Source organism: Elephas maximus, chromosome 1 (genome assembly GCF_024166365.1).
Source record: "Elephas maximus indicus isolate mEleMax1 chromosome 1, mEleMax1 primary haplotype, whole genome shotgun sequence".
In the NCBI taxonomy this organism is placed as follows: domain Eukaryota; kingdom Metazoa; phylum Chordata; class Mammalia; order Proboscidea; family Elephantidae; genus Elephas; species Elephas maximus.
This window is the reverse complement of record NC_064819.1, coordinates 232,570,894-232,591,197: the sequence shown is the minus strand read 5'-3', so window position 1 is coordinate 232,591,197 and position 20,304 is coordinate 232,570,894. Positions and strand designations below refer to the sequence as shown.

Sequence of the window (20,304 nt, the reverse complement as noted above, 5' to 3'; positions counted from 1 at the left end):
TAGCCAGATTGAGAACTATTGGCCTTGATTAATTGAAAATGAGTGTAGATCTCTTCGTATCGTACAGGGCTGGCAAGAAAAAAGACATCTACCTGGAGGGGAAAAAATCAATTTATGAACAATAACAATCCACTGTTATCACAATCCAGTAACTTGAACTTCACTGTATCTGCTGTCTGCAGTTGCTCTCAGTAACTGGGAGTTGCTTGCCATGGTCTATGCATTTCATAGGAGGCTCACTTCCTTTCAGTGCACATTGGGTTTCACACCAGCCAAATGAAGGCTTACAACATTGACACAACCAAAGTTCATCAGGAATTAATTTAGCAACCTCCACCAGTTGCTTGTAAAATACAATGGTGACATTCAGCCCCCTTATCCCCCTCTCCTTTTCTGAATAATCATGACTCCTGTTCATTAGCCTCATATTTTGCATTACAGATAATGAACATTTTTAGTCAGCAAAACTAGAAACAGCATCAAAATGTTGTTTGCATCAGGTCAGAAGACAAACCATCAAGAAAGTGGCTGTACCCATTTGGTCTTCTGCTTCTCTGAAATTTGAGATAATTGATAAATCTTCTTGATTCCAACTCCATTAGAAGACCACAAAGAGAAATAATTAAGCAACCACTAATAGTTCGATATAGTTTTACTAAATAAATCACTATGACCATTGAGAAATTCTTTCTTGGCTTTCAGTTGGGCCATGGAATGCCATCCTAATTTTCTCCCCTTTTCTGGTTTTTGGGTCACAACCAGCCACCACAGTGTATCAGATATGTAAGAACAATGGGATAGAGGGAATAGCAGTAAGAAGACCACAAAGAAAGGTGGTCTACCATCACTTCCCATTTTTTCCAGAAGTCTCTCCCTTTCGGTTACATGCTTTCAGTGCTTAGCGTGACCTGGGCTCTCCTCTTTACTCAGGTTCACGAGCTCTGTTCTCTACCAAGGCCTCATCATGCACATGGGCCTTGCAGGGAGCAACATCTACCTGGACTTCTTCTACTCAGCCCTGGTTGAATTCCCAGCTGCCTTCATCATCATTCTCACCATCGATCGCATCGGCCGCCGATATCCTTGGGCTGCGTCGAATATGGTGGCAGGGGCAGCCTGTCTGGTCTCAGCTTTTATCCCTAATGGTAAGTTTCAGAACAAGCTGGGGTCCTCCAAGGCCCTGAGAAGAGAGAGTGTCATAACCCTTTGATAGGATAAGCATGCAATTTATCATTCAAATCAATTTGGAAAGAAAGAGAACAATATTTAGAATCTTCCTGGGTAAACCCAGGTGGCCACCCTGCCTTTAAGAACAATTTCTTTCAATCGTTTCTCAGTGTAAAATAGAAGAAAAGCTATGAAGACCTATGCTTCAGGCCACAGCACTGGCCTAAAGCAGAGAGTTTGGGCTTTTGGGCAGAGCAGGGCCCAGGATCACAGTCTTATTCTAATACGTCCAGATATTATTTAGGCAAATCCCTTGACCTCTTTGCATCGTCCTGAAGATTAAATGCGACAACTCAAGCAAATGCAATCAATAAACAATTACTCTGTTCCTTTCTTTCTTTTTAAAATGCTTTCTCAATGAAGAGAAACAAAATCCTGTATAACGGGATCCCATTAGCAATATGGAGCTTGGTTTAAATTCCTCAGTTATTAGCCATTGTTTAAAATATGCATGTATTTTGCTGTTTCTTTTGGGTGACCTCTACAGACTAAAGCCAGCCCACTTTGGAAACAGGTATAATTCTATCATTACTAACTACTGTGGTCTACAGCTAAGAGAGACAATTGTGTCTAAGGTTAAAACAAAGAGAGAGAGAGAATTGCTGACATTGTCTGAATCTATAGAAGCAATTGTGTTCTCTCCCATTCTGGAATGTGGAATTGCTCCTCACAAAGCCCCTCTGGAGTACTCCTTGAAGCAGCAGCATTGTGTGCATCATGGATAAGTGGTGTGGTTTTTTGTTTTTTTTTTTTTTTCTTTCCCCTTAGACCTACAATGGCTAAAAATTTTAGTTGCTTGCCTGGGCAGAATGGGGATTACAATGGCCTATGAAATGGTTTGCCTGGTCAGCGCGGAATTGTACCCCACATTCATTAGGTGAGTACATTTTACATCACACAGAGAGAGTGGGTGGAGTATCTGTTCCTTGGCAGGTACTATCACAGGTGCAAGGTAAGGATACATTACTTGTTAACACACAGTGTAGGAGAAGATGAGAACATTTAAAGACAGAAGCCAAGTCAAACAGTTCACCTCCCACACTTACAGGCTGGGGTAAAATTCAGAAACTGTGTGGTGAGAACAGGAGATACCGAATTCCAAGAGAGAGATTACCAAGCGGTTATAGGAGAGAATACTCTGGAACAGCACAAACAGCCCCTAGAAATGGTGCAGGGAAGCCAGATGATGAAAATACAAAGTAAAAATTTCTCCCCTCTCTAATTAAGCTTATATAAAACAAGTGCATCAGAATACGAATGGATTTATGTACCATACATAGAAGTGAGGATGGCAAGACTTTGACTTGCTTGCTTTGAACACGTCATCAGGAAAGACCAATTGCTAGAAAAAGACATCATGATTGGTAAAGTAGAGGTCAGCTAAAATGAGGGAAACCGTCCATGAGACGGATTGACAACAGCCACAACAATGGACTCAAACATGTCAACGATCGTGAAGCTGGAACAGGACAAGGCAACGTTTCATTTTGTTATACATAAGGTCACCATGAGTCAGAGCAGACTCAATAGCAACTAACGGCATCATTTTTGTGCGTTAAATAGTGTGAACACATTTTTTCAGTTGGCAGACATTTTAATGACTTGGGAGCCTATTTATTTGGAGTTGGGGTGACAGTTTACTAAGTACTATGATAAGTTAAACAGTTAATAAGATTCTTGCATTTTAGGAACCTTGGCGTTCATGTCTGCTCCTCAATGTGTGACATTGGTGGCATCCTCACGCCATTCCTAGTGTACCGGCTCACTGACATCTGGCATGAACTCCCACTGGTGGTTTTTGGTAAGACATCCTCATCAATGTGGTTAAGTGAAAATCTGTTTTTCTAGCGACCTTCATTTTTCTACCTAAAAATAGGAGTCATGCAGGCAACTACTAACCTCAAGTGTGGGAATGCATTAGGACTCACAAAGTCCGAAGTACAAACTTCAAGAGAAAAGCGAGCTGGAAGGAAGTGGTCATGAAGCAGTGTCCCTGACTCTCTTCCCTACGGTTTCCACCCCTCCTTGGGTCTCTCTGTCAAAGGGTTGGCTTTTTCTGCTGCCTCTATTCCCAGTTGTGGAAAATTACTTCATTACTTCAAAAAATGGTGGTTGGAATGAAAACCAAAATTACGAAAAGGCATGAGCATAATGGAGCACTGAGTGGGTGTTGGGGCCTCCTCCTTCAAACTCCTCAGCAGTTAGATTTACGGGAGAGGGGCACGGCATTCCCTTCTAACACAGTCAGCAGAGTCAGGGCAGGTCAGACTGTAAATTGCCGATCTCCTGCCTGGCCCTGCCAGTGGGAGGAGGATGCAAGGTCACAGGGACAGGTCCTATTGTCATCAGTCAGCACACAGAGACATGTGCTGAGCATAAAATGTACAGATGGAGAGAATTCCTGGACCTTCCATTCATTCAGCCTCCACTGGCTTTCTCTACAACGACAGACTATGAGACGGATCTTCTTCCTTCCATGTGTCCCACGGATGTCTATGACGTGAATGCAGTTTCCAGATTCACACACACAACACCCACCTTCTCATGTTACACGCAGTTCAGTCTCCTTCAAGACCCATGTTAAGCCCCTTTGCATTTAAATATGTCATGCTTTTTCCATGGGCATACAACACTCAGGAGCCCTGGAGGCTCAACAGTTAAGCACTTGGCTGTTAACTGGAAGCTTGGCAGTTTGAACCCACCTAGCAGCTCCTCGAGAGAAAGACCTGGTGATCTGCTCCCATAAAGGTTATAGCCAAGAAAATCCTGTGAGGCAGTTCTACTCTATCACATGGGATCACTGAGTCGGAATTGACTCTATGACACAACAAGGACAACCTACAATGCTCAGTTTAAAGGAGGGAAGAAAAAGACCTCCCAGATGTACACTGGGGAGCACCCCTATCGTTTTCTCCTGATGCTGCTCAGTGCCACACGGCTGTACCTCTGTTCACTCCTTCTCTTCCCCATCCTTTCCAGGGATTTGTGAGGGAAAAGATTTTCCATTGCTATAGATCTGCCAGTGAAAGTTCCAGACTGTTGATAGAACTCACCCTCGTAACAGACCCAGTAAATTCCTTCACATTCCAACTTAATCATGACAAGATGTCCAAAGTTGATAGAACACAAGTTCTTTATCCTGAGATTGCTATGGTCTGGCCACGGAGTGGTTGGCCCTGCTTAAGGGACATACATACCCCAGATTTCTTCTTCTCCTCAATATTGGCTGAGGACCTGTCACCTCTTTCCATCTTGAGGAGATGCCCATGCACCCTCTAGACTCCCTCCTTCCAGGAAGACATTGGAAATGCCTCAATCTCAACTTCTCCCTTGGGAGGACAACGGGTGTTCAGTGGGCCAATGGGTATTCCTGGATAGAGAATGGACACCTCCTGTTTCTCTAGGGACTGTTTAACAAAGCAATGAGAGAAGTCCAGTCTCAGAGGAACTGCCTTGACCCTTCTTCATGCCCTATCTCCCCTTGGGAAAGGTAAAACATTATATTTGCATTTCAACATGTATGGTAAATTTAAAGACAAGCCCCAGCTTTATCTTTGTCAGCAGTGTCATCTTCTTCCCTACCAACCTGTAATCTGAGTAGTTGCAGGAAACAAAACTAACCATTTTGCATTTTAACTTCTTTCCCTTTCTCTTCCTCACAATAACCAGAAACCAAACCAGTTGGTACGGAGTCCAGCTCATGGCGACCTCATGTGTGGCAGAGTACAACTCCTCTATAGGGTTTTTAAAACTTTCAAACCTTTCAGAAGCAGATCACCAGGCCTTTCTTCCCAGGCACCTCTAGACAGGTTCAAATGCCAGCCTTTCAATTAGTAGTCAAGCACTCAATCATTTCTATACACTAATGGTGTGGTAATTGTGATCTTAGCCACAAAATACTGTTGTTGTTAGGTGCCATCAAGTCAGTTTCAACTCATAGCGACCTTATGTACAACAGAACGAAACACTGCCCAATCCTGCACCATCCTCACAACCTTAGTTATGTTTCAGCCCATTTTTGCAGTCACTGTGTCAGTCCATCTCTTTGAGGGTCTTCCTCTTTTTTGCTGACCTTCCATTTTACCAAGCATGATGTCCCCTCCTGATAACATGTCCAAAGTATGTGATACGAAGTCCTACCATCCTCGCTTCTAAGGAGCATTCTGGCTGTACTTCTTCTAGGACAGATTTGTTCGTTCTTTTGGCAGTCCATGGTATATATTCAGTAGTCTTTGCCAACACCACAATTCAAAGGCATCAACTCTTCTTCAGTCTTCCTTATTCATTGTCCAGCTTTCACAATCATAAGAGGTGATTGAAAATACCATGGCTTGGGTCAGGCACACCTTAGTCCTCAAAGTGATATCTTTTCTTTTGAACACTTTAAAGAGGTCTTTTGCAGCAGATTTACCCAATGCAATGCATCTTTTGATTTCTTGACTGCTGCTTCCATGGGTGTTGATTGTGGATCCAAGTAAGATGAAATCCTTGATAACTTCAATCTTTTCTCCGTTTACCATGATGTTGCTTATTGACCCAGTTCTGAGGATTTTTGTTTTCTTTATGTTGAGGTGTAATCCATACTGAAGGCTGTGGTCTTTGATCTTCATCAGTAAGAAGCCTGAGAAATCACCAAGAAGCCTGAAAAATCAACCAATTGAAAAGTCCTTGTTGAAAGAGCACTCGAAACATTAATAGGGAATATCCTGACTAACTAGGCCTTTCTTTGCAAATGTAAAATGCCAACAATGGTAATTTTATGAATATATTGTATTCTTCACAATTACAACATCATGATAAACAGAGAGAAGATTGAAATCAAGGATTTCATTTTACTTGGGTCCACAACCAATACCCATGGGAGCAGCAGTCAGGAAATCAAAGGACCTGTTGTGTTGGGCAAATCGGCTGCAAAAGAACTCTTTAAAGTGTTGAAAAGCAAAGATGTCACTTTGAGTACTAAGATGCCTCTGACCCAAGCTGCGGTGTTTTCAATTGCCTCATATGAATGTGAAAGCTGGACAATGAATAAGGAAGACCGAAGAAGAGTTGACGCCTTTGAATTGCGGTGTTGGCAAAGACTATCGAATATACCATGGACTGCCAAAGGAAAGAACAGATCTGTCTTGGAAGAAGTACAGCCAGAACGTTCCTTAGAAGGAAGGGTGGCAAGACCATCATCTCACATACCTTGGACATGTTATCAGGAGGGACCAGTCCCTAGAGAAGGACATAATGCTTGGTAAAGCAGAGGGCCAGTGAAAAAGAGGAAGACCCTCAACATGATAGATTGACACAATGGCTACAACAATGGGCTCAAACATAGCAACAATTGTGAGGATGGCAAAAGGCCAGGCAGTGTTTCATTCTGTTGTGCATAAGGTCGCTATGAGTTGGAACCAACTGGATGGCACCTAACAACAACAAATCGGATAGATCGGGAAAAAGTATCTAATTAAGTATATTATTTGGATTTAAGAAAGGACCGCCAGAGTGAGTGGAAACAGATTCAGATAAAAATGTTTGCTTTGGGACTGAGAGTAAGGGTAAGGGGTCTGGGGCAAGAAACGTCATTTTTCATCACAAATCCTTTGAACCCTTTCTGTTGCTTTGATTAAATAAATACATAAAATAAGCCTATCATAAAATAAGGTATGTTTAGGGCACCATTGTTTAATTTTAATTTAAAACTGCGCTGTCAAGTCTATCTGGTGCCTTCATGCAAGGAGAAGAGGGCAGTGAGGCTCATTAATATGGCAGCCTAGCGCAGCAGACCTGGAGATGAGGTTCGAAGCAAGACTGACCATCTTCTATGGGCTAGTTGACTTAGGAAAGTGGCTTATCCATGGTGAGTCTCAGTTTGACTCATCTATAGAATGAGAATTATAATGCCTAACTCAGAGTTTGGGTAAGGAGTGAGCCATTACATATAATATGCTTAGCATAGCTCCCAATATAGTACAAAACAAAAAACCAAACCCATTGCCATTAAGTAGATTCCAACTCACAGAGACTCTAAAAGACAGAGTAGAACTAGCCCATAGGGTTTCCAAGACTGTAATCTTTATGGAAGCAGATTGCCACGTCTTTCTGCCACAGAGCAGCTGGTGGGTTCGAACTGCTGACCTTTCGGTTAGCAGCCGAGCACTTAATCACTGCACTACCAGGGCTCCTTCAATACACTGCAAGTCCTTGATAAACAGTTATAAAATGGTATATGTTTGGTCTCAACTCCTGGAATCAAAACATACTTCTATATATGTGCGTTGCTTAGGTCACAGGCCAGTTAATGTCAAACTCTTTAAATTGCCCAAGGTCATCCATTTTTAAGCCCAAGTTCTTTCCAGATATGAATGAGGTTTACCAAAAATCCTCCCTCCTGTTGTGGTTACCAGGGATGGGCAGTTGCCCCTGGGTTTCCTGTGTGTTTCTCTGTAGCCCGTTCCCATTACCAGGCTTGGAGTGTGGAAAGCACTCAAAGCCCAGAGACGGGCTGGGCCCGGCATTTTACTGAAACCCTAACACTAGCAAATAACCCAGAGCCCACTTCCTGCATTTTCTGTTATGGAAATACATATAGAAATACAATTTTTAAAGCCTAAAACTTTAATGAGAATTTAAACAAACAAAAGTATTAGAGAGTTTAGTATCTACCCCCAGCACACGCAAAAGGTTACAGATGGAGACAAAGAAAAAAGGAACAAAAAGAACTGATCAAACACCTGACTTTGAACTGAAAAGCCCGGCTATTCTTGTTAATCATGTTATGCACTAATACATGATTCAGTACTTTTATCTGCTAGTAAAGATCCAAACGTCTGATTAATTTTCATTACTAAGCGCTTTATGATAGCAGGGTTATGTCCTTCCTTTTTTAACATTTGATTTTTTCAGTTATTTTCTAACTCCAAAGTATCTTAATATGGTGACAATGTCCTCTAGCCTAGAATAACCTTGGCTCAAAATGTTAAGTATTTCATTTCCCTAAATGGAACTGTAACCTAGTGGAGTTTGGAGTCAGTGTAATATTTATGATGGAAAATGGGGCAGTCAGAGATCACAACGGAATCTGTAAATAAGTATAAGAAAACACAAAAATAGAAATAAGGGGAGATCTAATTACACAACCTACATTTTTCAGTTCTTAATGTGATTTGCATATGTCTGGCTTTTTCAGCTGTGGTTGGCTTGATTGCTGGTGGGTTGGTGCTCCTGCTTCCAGAGACCAAAGGAAAGGCTTTACCTGAGACTATAGAGGAAGCTGAAAACCTGCAAAGGTAGGGGTTTGAAATTCCTAAATCAACAACTCAGAAAGTGTTTGGGGACAATTTGGTAGCCAATTGGAAAAAAGACTAGGTTGAATCCATACCTCACATCATACATTGAGAAAAATTCAAATATATAAAAGACTTAAAAATGCAAAAAAAAAAAGAAAGAAAGAAATAGTAAAATAATGAAGAAGCTACAGAAGAATTATTTTACACTTTCTTAGTGGGGAAGGTCTTTCTAAATAAAACCCAAAATCCAAGACCCACATTGTTGTTGTTAGGTGCTGTTGAGTTGGCTCCGACTCATAGTGACCCTGTGCACAACAGAACGAAACACTGCCTGGTCCTGTGCCAATATTACAATAGTTGTTATGCTTAAGCCCACTGTTGCAGCCACTGTGACAATCCATCTCCTTGAGGGTCTTCCTCTTTTCAGCTGACCCTGTACCTGCCAAGCATGATGTCCTTCTCCAGGGACTGATCTCTCCTGACAACATGTCCAAAGTATGTAAGACACAGTCTCACCATCCTTGTTTCTAAGGGCCATTCTGGTTGTACTTCCTCCAAGACAGATTTGTTCATTCTTTTGGCAGTCCATGGTATATTCAATATTCTTCACCAACACCACAATTCAAAGGCATCAGTTCTTCTCTGGTCTTCCTTATTCATTGTCCAGCTTTCACATGCATATGACGTGATTGAAAATGCCATGGCTTGGGTCAGGTGCACCTTAGTCTTCAAGGTGACATCTTTGCTCTTCAACACTTTGAAGAGGTCCTTTGCAGCAGATTTGCCCAATGCAATGCGTCTTTTGATTTCCTGACTGCTGTTTCCATGACTGTTGATTGTGGACCCAGGTAAAATGAAACCCTTGACAACTTCAATCTTTTCTCCATTTATCATGATGTTGCTCACTGGTTCAGTTGTGAGGATTTTTATTTTCTTTATGCTTAGGTGCAATCCATACTGAAGGCTGTGGTCTTTGATCTTCATTAGTAAGTGCTTCAAGTCATTTTCACTTTCAGCAAGCAAGGTTGTGTCACCTGCATAACACAGGTTGTTACTGAGTCTCCCTCCAATCCTGATGCCCTGTTCTTCTTCATATAGTCCAGTTTCTCAGATTATTTGCTCAGCATACAGATTGAATAGGTATGGTGAAAGGATAAGACCCTGACACACACCTTTCCTGACTTTAAACCAATCAGTATCCCCTTGTTCTGTCTGAACAACTGCCTCTTGATCTATGTACAGGTTCCTCGTGAGCACAATTAAGTGTTCTGCAATTCCCATTCTTTGCAATGTTATCCATAATTCATTATGAGGCACACAGTCGAGTGCCTTTGCCTAGTCAATGAAACACAGGTAAACATCCTTCTGGTATTCTCTGCTTTCACCCAGGATCCATCTCACATCAGCAATGATATCCCTGGTTCCACGCCCTCTTCTGAAACCAGCCTGAATTTCTGGCAGTTCCCTGTCGATAGACTGCGCAGCTGTTTTTGAATGATCTTCAGCAAAATTTTGCTTGTGTGTGATATTAATGATATTGTTCTATACTTTTTGCATTTGGTTGGATCATCTTTCTTGGGAATAGGCATAAATATGGATCTCTTCCAGTCAGTTGGCCAGGAAGTTGTCTTGCATATTTCTTGGCATACGCAAGTGAGCACCTCCAGCACTGCATCTATTTGTTGAAACATCTCAGCTGATACCCTGTCAATTTCTGGAGCCTTGTTTTTCGCCAATGCCATCAGAGCAGCTTGGACTTCTTCCTTCAGCACCATTGGTTCCTGATCATATGCTACCCCTTGATGGTTGAACATCGACTAATTCTTTTTGGTATAATGATTCTGTGTATTCCTTCCATCTTCTTTTGATGCTTCCTGCATTGTTTAGTATTTTCCCCATAGAATCCTTCAGTATTGCAACTTGAGGCTTGAATTTTTTCGTCAGTTCTTTCAGTTTGAGAAACGTCGAGTGTGTTCTTCCCTTTTGGTTTTGTATCTCCAGTTCTTTGCACATGTCACTATAATACTTTGTCTTCTTGAGATGTCTTCTTGAAATGCCCTTTGAAATCTTCTGTTCAGTTCTTTTACTTCATCCTTTCTTCCTTTTGCTTTAGCTGCTCAATGTTCATGAGCAAGCTTCAGAGTCTCCTCTGACATCCATCTTGGTCTTTTCTTTCTTTTCTGTCTTTTCAATGACCTGTTGCTTTCTTCATGTATGATGTCCTTGATGTCATTCCACAACTCATCTGGTCTTCAGTCACTAGTGTTCAATGCGTCAAATCTATTCTTGAAGTGGTCTCTAAATCCAGGTGGGATATACTCGAGGTCATACCTTGGCTCTTGTGGAGTTGCTCTGATTTTCTTCTGTTTCAGCTTGAACTTGCATATGAGCAATTGCTGGTCTGTTCCACAGTGGGCCCTGGCCTTGTTCTGACTGAGGATATTGCGCTTTTCCATCATCTCTTTCCACAGATGTAGTCAATTTGATTCCTATGTGTTCCATCTGGTGCAGTCCATGTGTGTAGTTGCCATTTATGTTGGTGAAAGAAGTTATTTGCAATGAAGAAGTCATTGGTCTTGCAAAATTCTATCATTCGATCTCCAGCATTGTTTCTATCACCAAGGCCATATTTTCCAACTACCAATCCTCCTTCTTTGTTTCCAACTTTCACATTCCAATCACCAGTAATTATCAATGCATCCTGATCGCATGCTCGATCAATTTCAGACCCACATAGGAAAGATTAATAAGTTTGCCTCCATAAAAATAAGAAATTCTGCGTTAAAAAACGAACAGAAGCTTAAAAAAAAAATGACAAACTTGGAAAAAATACTACTCTACAAAGAGCTAATTTCCTCAATATATCAAGAGCTCTAACAAATCCATAAGAGCAACTACTCAACAGAAAAATAGGTGAAGGACTTCAACAGATAATTCAGTGAAAAGGGAATTAAAACAGTTCTTATATGCACAACCTCATTCATAATAAGAAAAGTACAAATTGGCACTGTTAATATCCACTTTCTTTTGGATTGTAGAAGACTAAAATTTTTTTAGAAGACTAAATTCCTTGGTAACATACTGTGTTGGGAAGAATGTGGGAAAATAGCCAGTCTCATATATCATCGGTAGGAACACAAGTTGGAAACCTCTCTGAAGGACAATTTGACAACTGTTATCAAAATTACAAATGCACATATCCATCTACCTGGCAATTCCACGTTTCCTGGAATTTATATGTGCAAAATGATATATAAATGATTATTCATTGAATCATTTTTAATATAACAAAAGATTGGAAATAACCCAAATGTCATTAACTGTGGGGCCACTTAAATAAATTATCGTAGGCCACTCAATAAAATACTATGTAAAAAAAAAAAACCAAACCTGTTGCCATTGAGTTGATTCCTACTCATGGTGACCCTAAAGGACAGAGTAGAAAGGTTTCCAAGGAGCAGCTGGTGGATTTGAACTGCTGACCTTTTTTGGTTAGCAGCCGAGATCTTAACTGCTGTGACACCAGGGCTCCAAAATACTATTTTAAAAAACCCATTAAAAAGAAGGATATCATGCTTCGTAAACAGCAAGTCAGCAAAAATGAGTAATACCCTCAACAAGATGAATTGACACAGTGGCTACAACAACGGCCTCAAGCATAACAACCATCATGAAGATGGCGCAGGACTGGGCAGTGTTTCTTTCTGTTGTACATAGGGTCGCTATGAGTTGGAACTGACTTGACAACACCTAACAACAACAGCCATTAAAAAGAATGAGGCAGCTTTACAAATACTGATAAGGAAATTATCCAAGATACATTGCTAAGGAGAAAAAAAAAAAAGCAAATTATAGAAAAGTATACATTCTATCATTTGTAGAGAAAAGAAGGGAGTTTATATACATATTTCCTTGTATCCCTGGAGGAATATGCAAAAAACTTAACATTGGTTGTCAGTGGAAATGGGTGGCTATGGGATATAGGAGTGAGGGAGTCTTTTCAATGCATACATTTTTGCACTTTCTGAATTTTGAACCATGTGAACCTATTCAAAAAGTAAGCTTCAAAAAAAAATCTAAATAAAGGGGAAGTTTGGCTGCTAACCAAAGGGTCCGCAGTTTGAATCCACCAGGCGCTCATTAGAAACCCTTTGGGGCAGTTCTACTCTGTCCTATAGGGTCGATATGAGTCGGAATGGACTCGACGGCAATGGTTTTGGGGTTTTGTTTGTTTCGTACAGTACCATTCCCACAGGCTTGTTTATGCAGTACGTTTATACATATTTATTTTATCTGTACTCTGTTTTTAGCCCGTTGGTGTCAGAAACTGTACTAAATTTTATCCATTCTTCAAAACTTTCACCCTTAACATATTCAGTACTTGAGAAAAATGTTGCTGGAGAAGAATCGCGGGGGTATGAGACTTTTCCTAGAATTTGAATCTAGGAAAGTTGGAAGAGGTCTTTGAATTCACATGCTGACAGCCCACAGCACATAAGGCCTTGATTATTTTGCTTGGCCCACACAGTATTTTTAAAAATGGGAAATCTCACATAAACTGACTTCTAGGATCTGTTAAAAAATCACAAGATTTTCTAACACTGGCCAGGCATTTCCTTCTGGTGATAATGTGCTCGAGCTGGGTGATTCTCAGCTTTTTGATGGGCCATGCCCTCTGCAGTGACCACAGTCCCCACCATTCCTGACTATCTTATGCCTGGTACGCTTATATTTTCTGGATGGCTCTTGTAAACATTTGGGTTTCAGATCTTTGATCTAGACCAACCATCCCACCTGTACCCTGGTCTCAGTGCAGCTTTCCACCCACCTGAGCACCAGCCCTGAGGACAGAGATGTTGTCCTGTTGACTGTCACAGCCTGAGAGCTTAACACAGTCCCGGCACACACAGAGCAGCAGCTCACCAGATGTCTGTGGTATAAATGCTGGAGTTCCTTCTACAGCATTCCTAATGGAAATTCATCTGGGTTTTTCCCAGGTCTTCACATCTCCCATCTGTAAAAGGGTAGTGGGAATAGTACCTAACTTCAGGGGGGATAATGTGAATCAAGATCAGCCCAAGGCTGATCCCTATGAGGTGGAGGTCAGACATACCTCTACTCTCCAATGTTTTAACAACTCTGACACCAGCTGTCCCTCCCATGGCACTCTTTACTTCTCTTCTGGATTCAATAATCGATTGCAATGGTCACACGAAATTCACAGACCATGCTTACAATTAAGTGGTTTATCAAGGAAGCAACAAGGTACAACTCAGGATCAATAGGCTACAACTTGGGATCAGCATCAGGAGGCATGTGGGCAAAGTCTTCTTTCTTCAGTGTAGGGCAGCTCTCTCAGCTCCTCTTACCCCTGCTGTCTGTTGCTGCTGGCTCTGCCGCTGGGCCCTTTCCAGAGCTGGCTCTGTCTCCGGTATTACAGCCCTTGACCCGTGTTACAGCTCTTTTAGGAGTTTCCTTGCTTCCTCTTTCTCTCTGCTTCTTCTCTTTCCTTTCTTCCTTCTGTTTCTTCCTGCTGCTTCTCTTCCTGCTTCTTTCTGTATCCACAAAACCTTTTTGGGGTTGGCTGATTATAGCTACAACTCCTTGTCAGTTTCAAGACATGGCCCTCCCACCAGGGCCGTGAACCAACCAATTCCCTCTATATAGGCCACAGGCACTTAATTTGCATGGTAGGTGTCTTAGGCTGTGTTCTCTACAGAAGCAAAGCCAGAGAGATTTATATAAAGGAAATGGCTCACACGGTTGTAGAGGCTAGAACATCCCAAATCGATATAGGTCAGGCTGGAGGCTTCTGATTCATGTAGCAACAGGGGCAGGTGAACCCAAGATCAACAGGTCAGACAGCAGAGCTCTGGCTCACAGGCTGCAAAGATCGATGAATCCCAAGATTGGCAGGCAAGACAGCAGGTAAGCTGCTAGCTCAAGTCTCAAGAACCAGAGGTCAGAGCAACAGGAGCCAGCTGCAGGATTCAGAGCTAGCAAAAGCCTGAGAGCCTTGCCAGAGAGTCCACTTACATTCAGTGCAGGCCACACCCCCAAGGAAACTCCTTTTCAACTGATTGGCTACTCACAGCAGATCCCATTATGGAAGTGATTGCCTTATACCAAATCTCATCATGGAAGTAATCACATCGTCATATGACTGCCAAACTACATCATAACTGCCAAGCCACTGAGAATCATGGCACAGGCAAGTTGACACACAGCCTTAATGATCACAGTAGGCTACAGATACTTCATTTGCTTAGTCTGTCGACCAATCCCTGCCAGGCACATACAAATCACAGGGCAGGCTACAGCCCAGGGCCAGGCAAAAAGTATCAAACCATCCTTGTTTACAGCTTCCCCAGGAAATGTAAATCAACCTGGGAAAAGTAACAAACCCTCTGGGATAAAAAACTAGGGCAAAATTTTCCCCCTCAGGGCTTAGGGGGAAAAAAATCTCTCAAGCTGTTTTTTCCAAGGAACTAAGGCAAAAGGCCACATAAAGGAACTCATTTCACCACACCATCTGTGTGATCTTAACTTCTCTAAGCCTCAGTTTCTTCCTCTGTAAATGGGAACAACAGTACCTACCTCAATGGCTTGTTGTAACAATTAAATGAGAGAAGGCACATAAAATGTCTGGCCCTTAAAAAATGTTAAATAACCATTATTAGTAGAGGCTTTCATAGCTGTCCTATAAAACAGGAAAATGTATACATAGACTATTTATTGGAAATCACATTTTAAGACATGTCCTGAGTTACTTTAAGAGGCAGAAATGCAGCTCAGTGATACAACATGCACCTCTACTGTAAGAGTTGTTTAATCGTCAACAGGATGGTTCAAAATAGGCTGATTATTTAAAAAGTTGTTCCTAGGGTTGTGTGATCCACAAAAGCTTCTACAAAGATTTGCACTTTTCTTTTTCCACGTTGCATAACCCAATTCACCTTTCTAAGATAGAAGCTGGGTCTGTGTAAGGCTTGGGGCTTGCAGAACGAGACTGTGAGGGGATAAGAGCTGGGAGGAGGGCAGCCTAGAGGAGGTAGGAAGAAGGGTCGGCCACAGTTTGTCCATGGGGTCAGGCAGGCAGCTGCCTTATTCAGGAACACTGACCAGAGACAATAGGGCCCCAGATCCAGTGTCTCAGCCACCAAGAGAGAGCCACAGGGATAGGGTAGGATAGGACCCTCCTTCCCTGTCACCCAAGTCATTTGGTTCCTAAGGGCACCAAGTCCACCTGGAATCAGACCTAGTTACAAATACAGTCTCAACCACTTACTGATGCATACCTTACTTCACCTGTTTCCTGTTCTGTAAAATGAGGCTAACAAAAGCTAACATTTACTAAGAGCTTTCAACTAGTGCTTTCTAAGCCTTTCTTCTGTATGATCCCCCTGAAGCCTCACAACAACTCTATAAAATAGGGATTATTACTAAAAGCATTTGACAACCGAAAAGACCAAGGCACAGTGAGAGTAAAGAATTTGCCCAAAGTCATATGGCCAGGAAATGACAAAGACAAGATCCTAATCCTGGCGATCAGAGTCCACAGCCCATGCACTTCATGAGTGCTGCCTCCCCGCAAAAGGCTGGATTCACAGATGAGAAAAAGCAGATGGAACGCCCAGTGTTTACCTAGTAGTCAGTCACCAGTGGCTGTTGTTGTTGATGCTGACGCTGATGAGTGTTGTTGCTGTTATCAACGTTGTCTATGCTGCTGTTGTTGCTGCTACTGCTGCTGTTGTTGATGCTGTTGTTATGTTGTATTGTTGATGTTGTAGATGTTGATGATGATGTTTACGTTGTAGTTGTTGTTGGCACAGTGATCATGGGAGCCAGCCAACTTGATTGTGTCCCTACATGTGGAGTCTGAGAAGATTCCAACATCACTCCATGATTTGAGGGAGCTCCTGCTACCTTCCCTGCCTCAGAAACTAAGGCAGGACTAACCACCACCAGGTGGGGAAAGTCCATGAGGAGCTTGGAGGACACAGGAGCAGCCCATACCTGGTTTCAATGTTACTATAAACAGGACCAAGTCCACAGGGCATGGCTGGGAGCTACTCAGTGAGGAAAGACGCATTTCTACAAGAGCATCGCCACATTTTGACATTCGTAGAAACAGCATTTTTGAGCGACCTTGCCATTTGAACAAATTTTTAATTAAAAATTCCACATGTCAAACTGATGAAAAGTAAATGAGCTTTGATTAAAAAAAAAAAAAATTCTATTTGCAGAATTGATGACAATTGTGTCTATATTTTGCAATCGTCATTTTTAACTGACAGAAGATTAAATTTAGACTTTACCCACATTCTCTGTTAGAGAGACTGGTGGAAGACCCTAAGCCGGGAACATATTTAGGCCAGTCCTACTTCTAGAAGAGAGTTTCAGGAACCAACCCACCCACATTAGTTATCCACCAAGCTTTTTTTTTCGTTTGTTTGAGAATCACCACTCAGAACACATGATAAGACCAGTTTTAGACATAGCTTGTACACATTTATTGCTCCATTATTTATCATCTACTTTATTTTGATTTCCTGTCTCCTCATAATTTCTTTCTCCCTTTCCTTTTTTTTTGTTACTGCAGATCAAGAAAAGGTAAAGAAAAGATGATTTATCTCCAAGTCAAGAAACTAGACATTCCACTAAGCTAAGAAGAGAGATTATTACTCCTCCTATGGCCCTGCTTGGATGATGCCAAGGCCAGAGTCAGATTTCTTCACTCACCACAAAACCCATACAATCCTCCTATCTTCACTCTAAACCTGTCATCTTAGATCTACAGCCAAGTGTAGTATGTTGTACTATTGTATAAAAATCTATCTACGGGACTTAATCCTGTGTAGCTCACTGTATTCCCAGCAACCATAGAACAATGGCCATTGCTTTGCTGGGATTTTTTTCTCCACCTTTGTATTTCTTTGTCTTTTTTTGTTGTTGTTGTTCCTTTCCCTACAAGGACATCAAACCACAACACATAGGGAAACTGTGAGCCAGGGAAACAGAACAGAAAAGAGCCAAGAACAATAAAGTTGGGACCAGAGAACGTGTCTTCTTAAAGAAATAGACCACCCAAAGTAGTATCTACTTGTCCAGAATTTATTTCAAGAACTTTAAATGGAACTTTCAGGATCAGGTATGGAAAAATTTTAAATTATGTTAATTAATCTGGGGGTTACATTTTAAGGGAATCTAAAATAAAATAATCAGAAATACAACTTGACAAATTACTCAGTGTTTCTGTATTTAGATTTGAGAAATACAAATGTGTGCATTTTCAATGGCATTGGCATCATTAAACCGCGGGTGATAATTTTTCAGTTTGATAAAAATTTCTCCAGATTCATGGACTTTAAAATTTTATATTAATTTTTTTTTTTACTGAAGTAATGGAATAAATAAATTTTGAAAAGCTGACTATTTCAAAGGAGCTCTGGTGGCACAACAGTAAAGCACTCAGCTGCTAACCAAGAGGTTGGTGGTTCGAACACACTCAACAGCTCTGTGGGAGAAAGCTTTGGTAATCTGCTCCTATAAAGACTACAGCCAGGAAACCCTTGGGCAGTGCTATTCTGTCACATGGGTCACTATGAGTCAAAATTGAATTGACAGCACCTAACAACAATAACTACTTCAAGGTCTATAATGAAAAGTGAAAATTCCATGCTCTATTCCACCTCTACCAACTCCTCAGAAATAATTTTCAACTATTTTAGCTGGGGTTTTACTTCCATAAATCTAAATAACTTGCCTTACATTCACACTTCTTGATTTTTCAGTTTTGAATATTATCTATTGAATGTATGAAATATGAAGCTAGGAGAATTTGGAAGTTGTCAAAATGAAATGGAATGCATAAACATTGATATCCTAGGCATTAGTGAGCATTAGTGAGTTGAAATGATATTGGCCATTTTGAACCAGACAATTATATGGTCTACTACGCCGGGAATGACAAATTGAAGAAGAATGCCATCTATCCTGAAGTACAAGGCTGTCAGTGATAGGATAATACCCGTATGCCTACAAGGAAGGCCAGTTAATACGACTATTATTCAAATTTAGGCACTAACTACTAAAGCCAAAGATGAAGAAATTGAAGATTTTAAACCAACTTCTGCAGTCTGAAATTGATCAAACATGAAATCAAGATACATTGATAATTACTGGAGACCAGAATTTGAAAGCTGGAAACAAAGAAGGATTGGTAGTTGGAAAACCTGGCCTTGGTGATAGAAACGACACTGGAGATTTCAAGATAGAATTTTGCAAGACCAACGAATTCTTCATTGTAAATACCTTTTTACGACAACATAAACGGTGACCATACACTTGGACCTCACCAGATAGACTACACAGGAATCAAATCAACTACATTTGTGGAAAGAGACAATGGAAAAGCTCAATATCATCAGTCAGAACAAGGCCAGGGGCTGACTGCAGAACAGACCATCAATTGCTCATATGAAAGTTCAAGTTGAAACTGAAGAAAATTAGAACAAGTGGATGAGAGCCAAAGTACAAACTTGAGTATATCCCATCTGAATTTAGAGACCGCCTCGAGAATAGATTTGGTGCGCTAAACACTAATGACCAAAGACCAGGTGAATTGTGGAATGACATCAAGGACTTCACACATAAAGAAAGCAAGAGACCATTAAAAAGACAGGAGAGAAAGACAAGACCTAAATGGATATCAGAAGACTCTGAAACTTGTTCTTGAACATACAGTAGCTAAAAGGAATGGAAGAAATGATGAAGTAAAAGAGCTGAACAGAAGATTTCAAAGGGCAGCTCAAGAAAACAAAGTATTATATTGACATGTACAAAGATCTGGAGATAGAAAACCAAAAGGGAAGAACATGCTGGGCATTTCTCAAACTGAAAGAACTGAAGAAAAAATTCAAACCTCAAATTGGAATATTGAAAGATTCTATGGGCAAATTACTGTACAATTCAGGAAGCATCAAAAGAAGATGGAAGGAATACACAAAGTCACAATACCAAGAAGAATTGGTTGACATTGAACCATTTCAGGAGGTAACATATGGTCAAGAACCGATTGTACTGAAGGAAGAGGTCCAAGCTGCACTTAAGCCATTGGTGAAAAACAAGGCAACAGGAATTTACAGAATACCAACCAAGATGTTTCAACAAACAAATGTAGTGCTGGAAACGCTCACTTGAATATGCCAAGAAATTTGGAAGACAGCTACCTGGCCAACCGACTGGAAGAGATCCATATTTATGCCTATTCCCAAGAAAGGTGATCCAACAGAATGTGGAAATTACTGAACAGTATCATTAATATCACACACAAGTAAAATTTTGTTGAAGATCATTCAAAAGTGGTTTCAGAAGTACATTAACAAGGAGGTGCCAGAAATTCAGGCCAGATTCAGAAGAGGATGTGGAACCAGGGATATCATTGCTGATGTCAGATGGATCCGGGCTGAAAGCAGAGAATACCAAAAAGATTTTCACCTGTGTTTTATTAACTATGCAAAGGGCATTTGACTATGCAGATCCTAACAAATTATGGATAATGTTGCAAAGAATGGAAATTACAGAATACTTAATTGTGCTCATGAGGAATCTGTACTTAGACGAAGAGGCAGTCATTCCAACAGAACAAGGGGCTACTGCATGGTTTAAAGTCAAGAAAGGTGTACATTGGGTTGTGTCCTTTCACCATACCTGTTCAATCTGTATGCTGAGCAAATAACCCGAGAAACTGGACTATTTGAAGAAGAATGGCGCATCAGGATTGTAAGACCCATTAACA

General features: G+C 41.1%; 1 protein-coding gene across 1 annotated transcript in view; it reads left to right on the top strand.

The window, feature by feature from the left end:
* Window positions 1-17,173, top strand: part of SLC22A2 (solute carrier family 22 member 2) — a 54,739-nt gene extending 37,566 nt beyond the window's left edge. Inside the window, exons 7-11 of the mRNA XM_049905062.1 lie at window positions 931-1,145; window positions 1,996-2,104; window positions 2,916-3,028; window positions 8,405-8,504; window positions 17,107-17,173. Coding sequence (XP_049761019.1) covers window positions 931-1,145; window positions 1,996-2,104; window positions 2,916-3,028; window positions 8,405-8,504; window positions 17,107-17,173 — 604 coding nt within the window. The remainder of the gene's footprint in view (window positions 1-930; window positions 1,146-1,995; window positions 2,105-2,915; window positions 3,029-8,404; window positions 8,505-17,106) is intronic.
* Window positions 17,174-20,304: the final 3,131 nt, after the last annotated feature.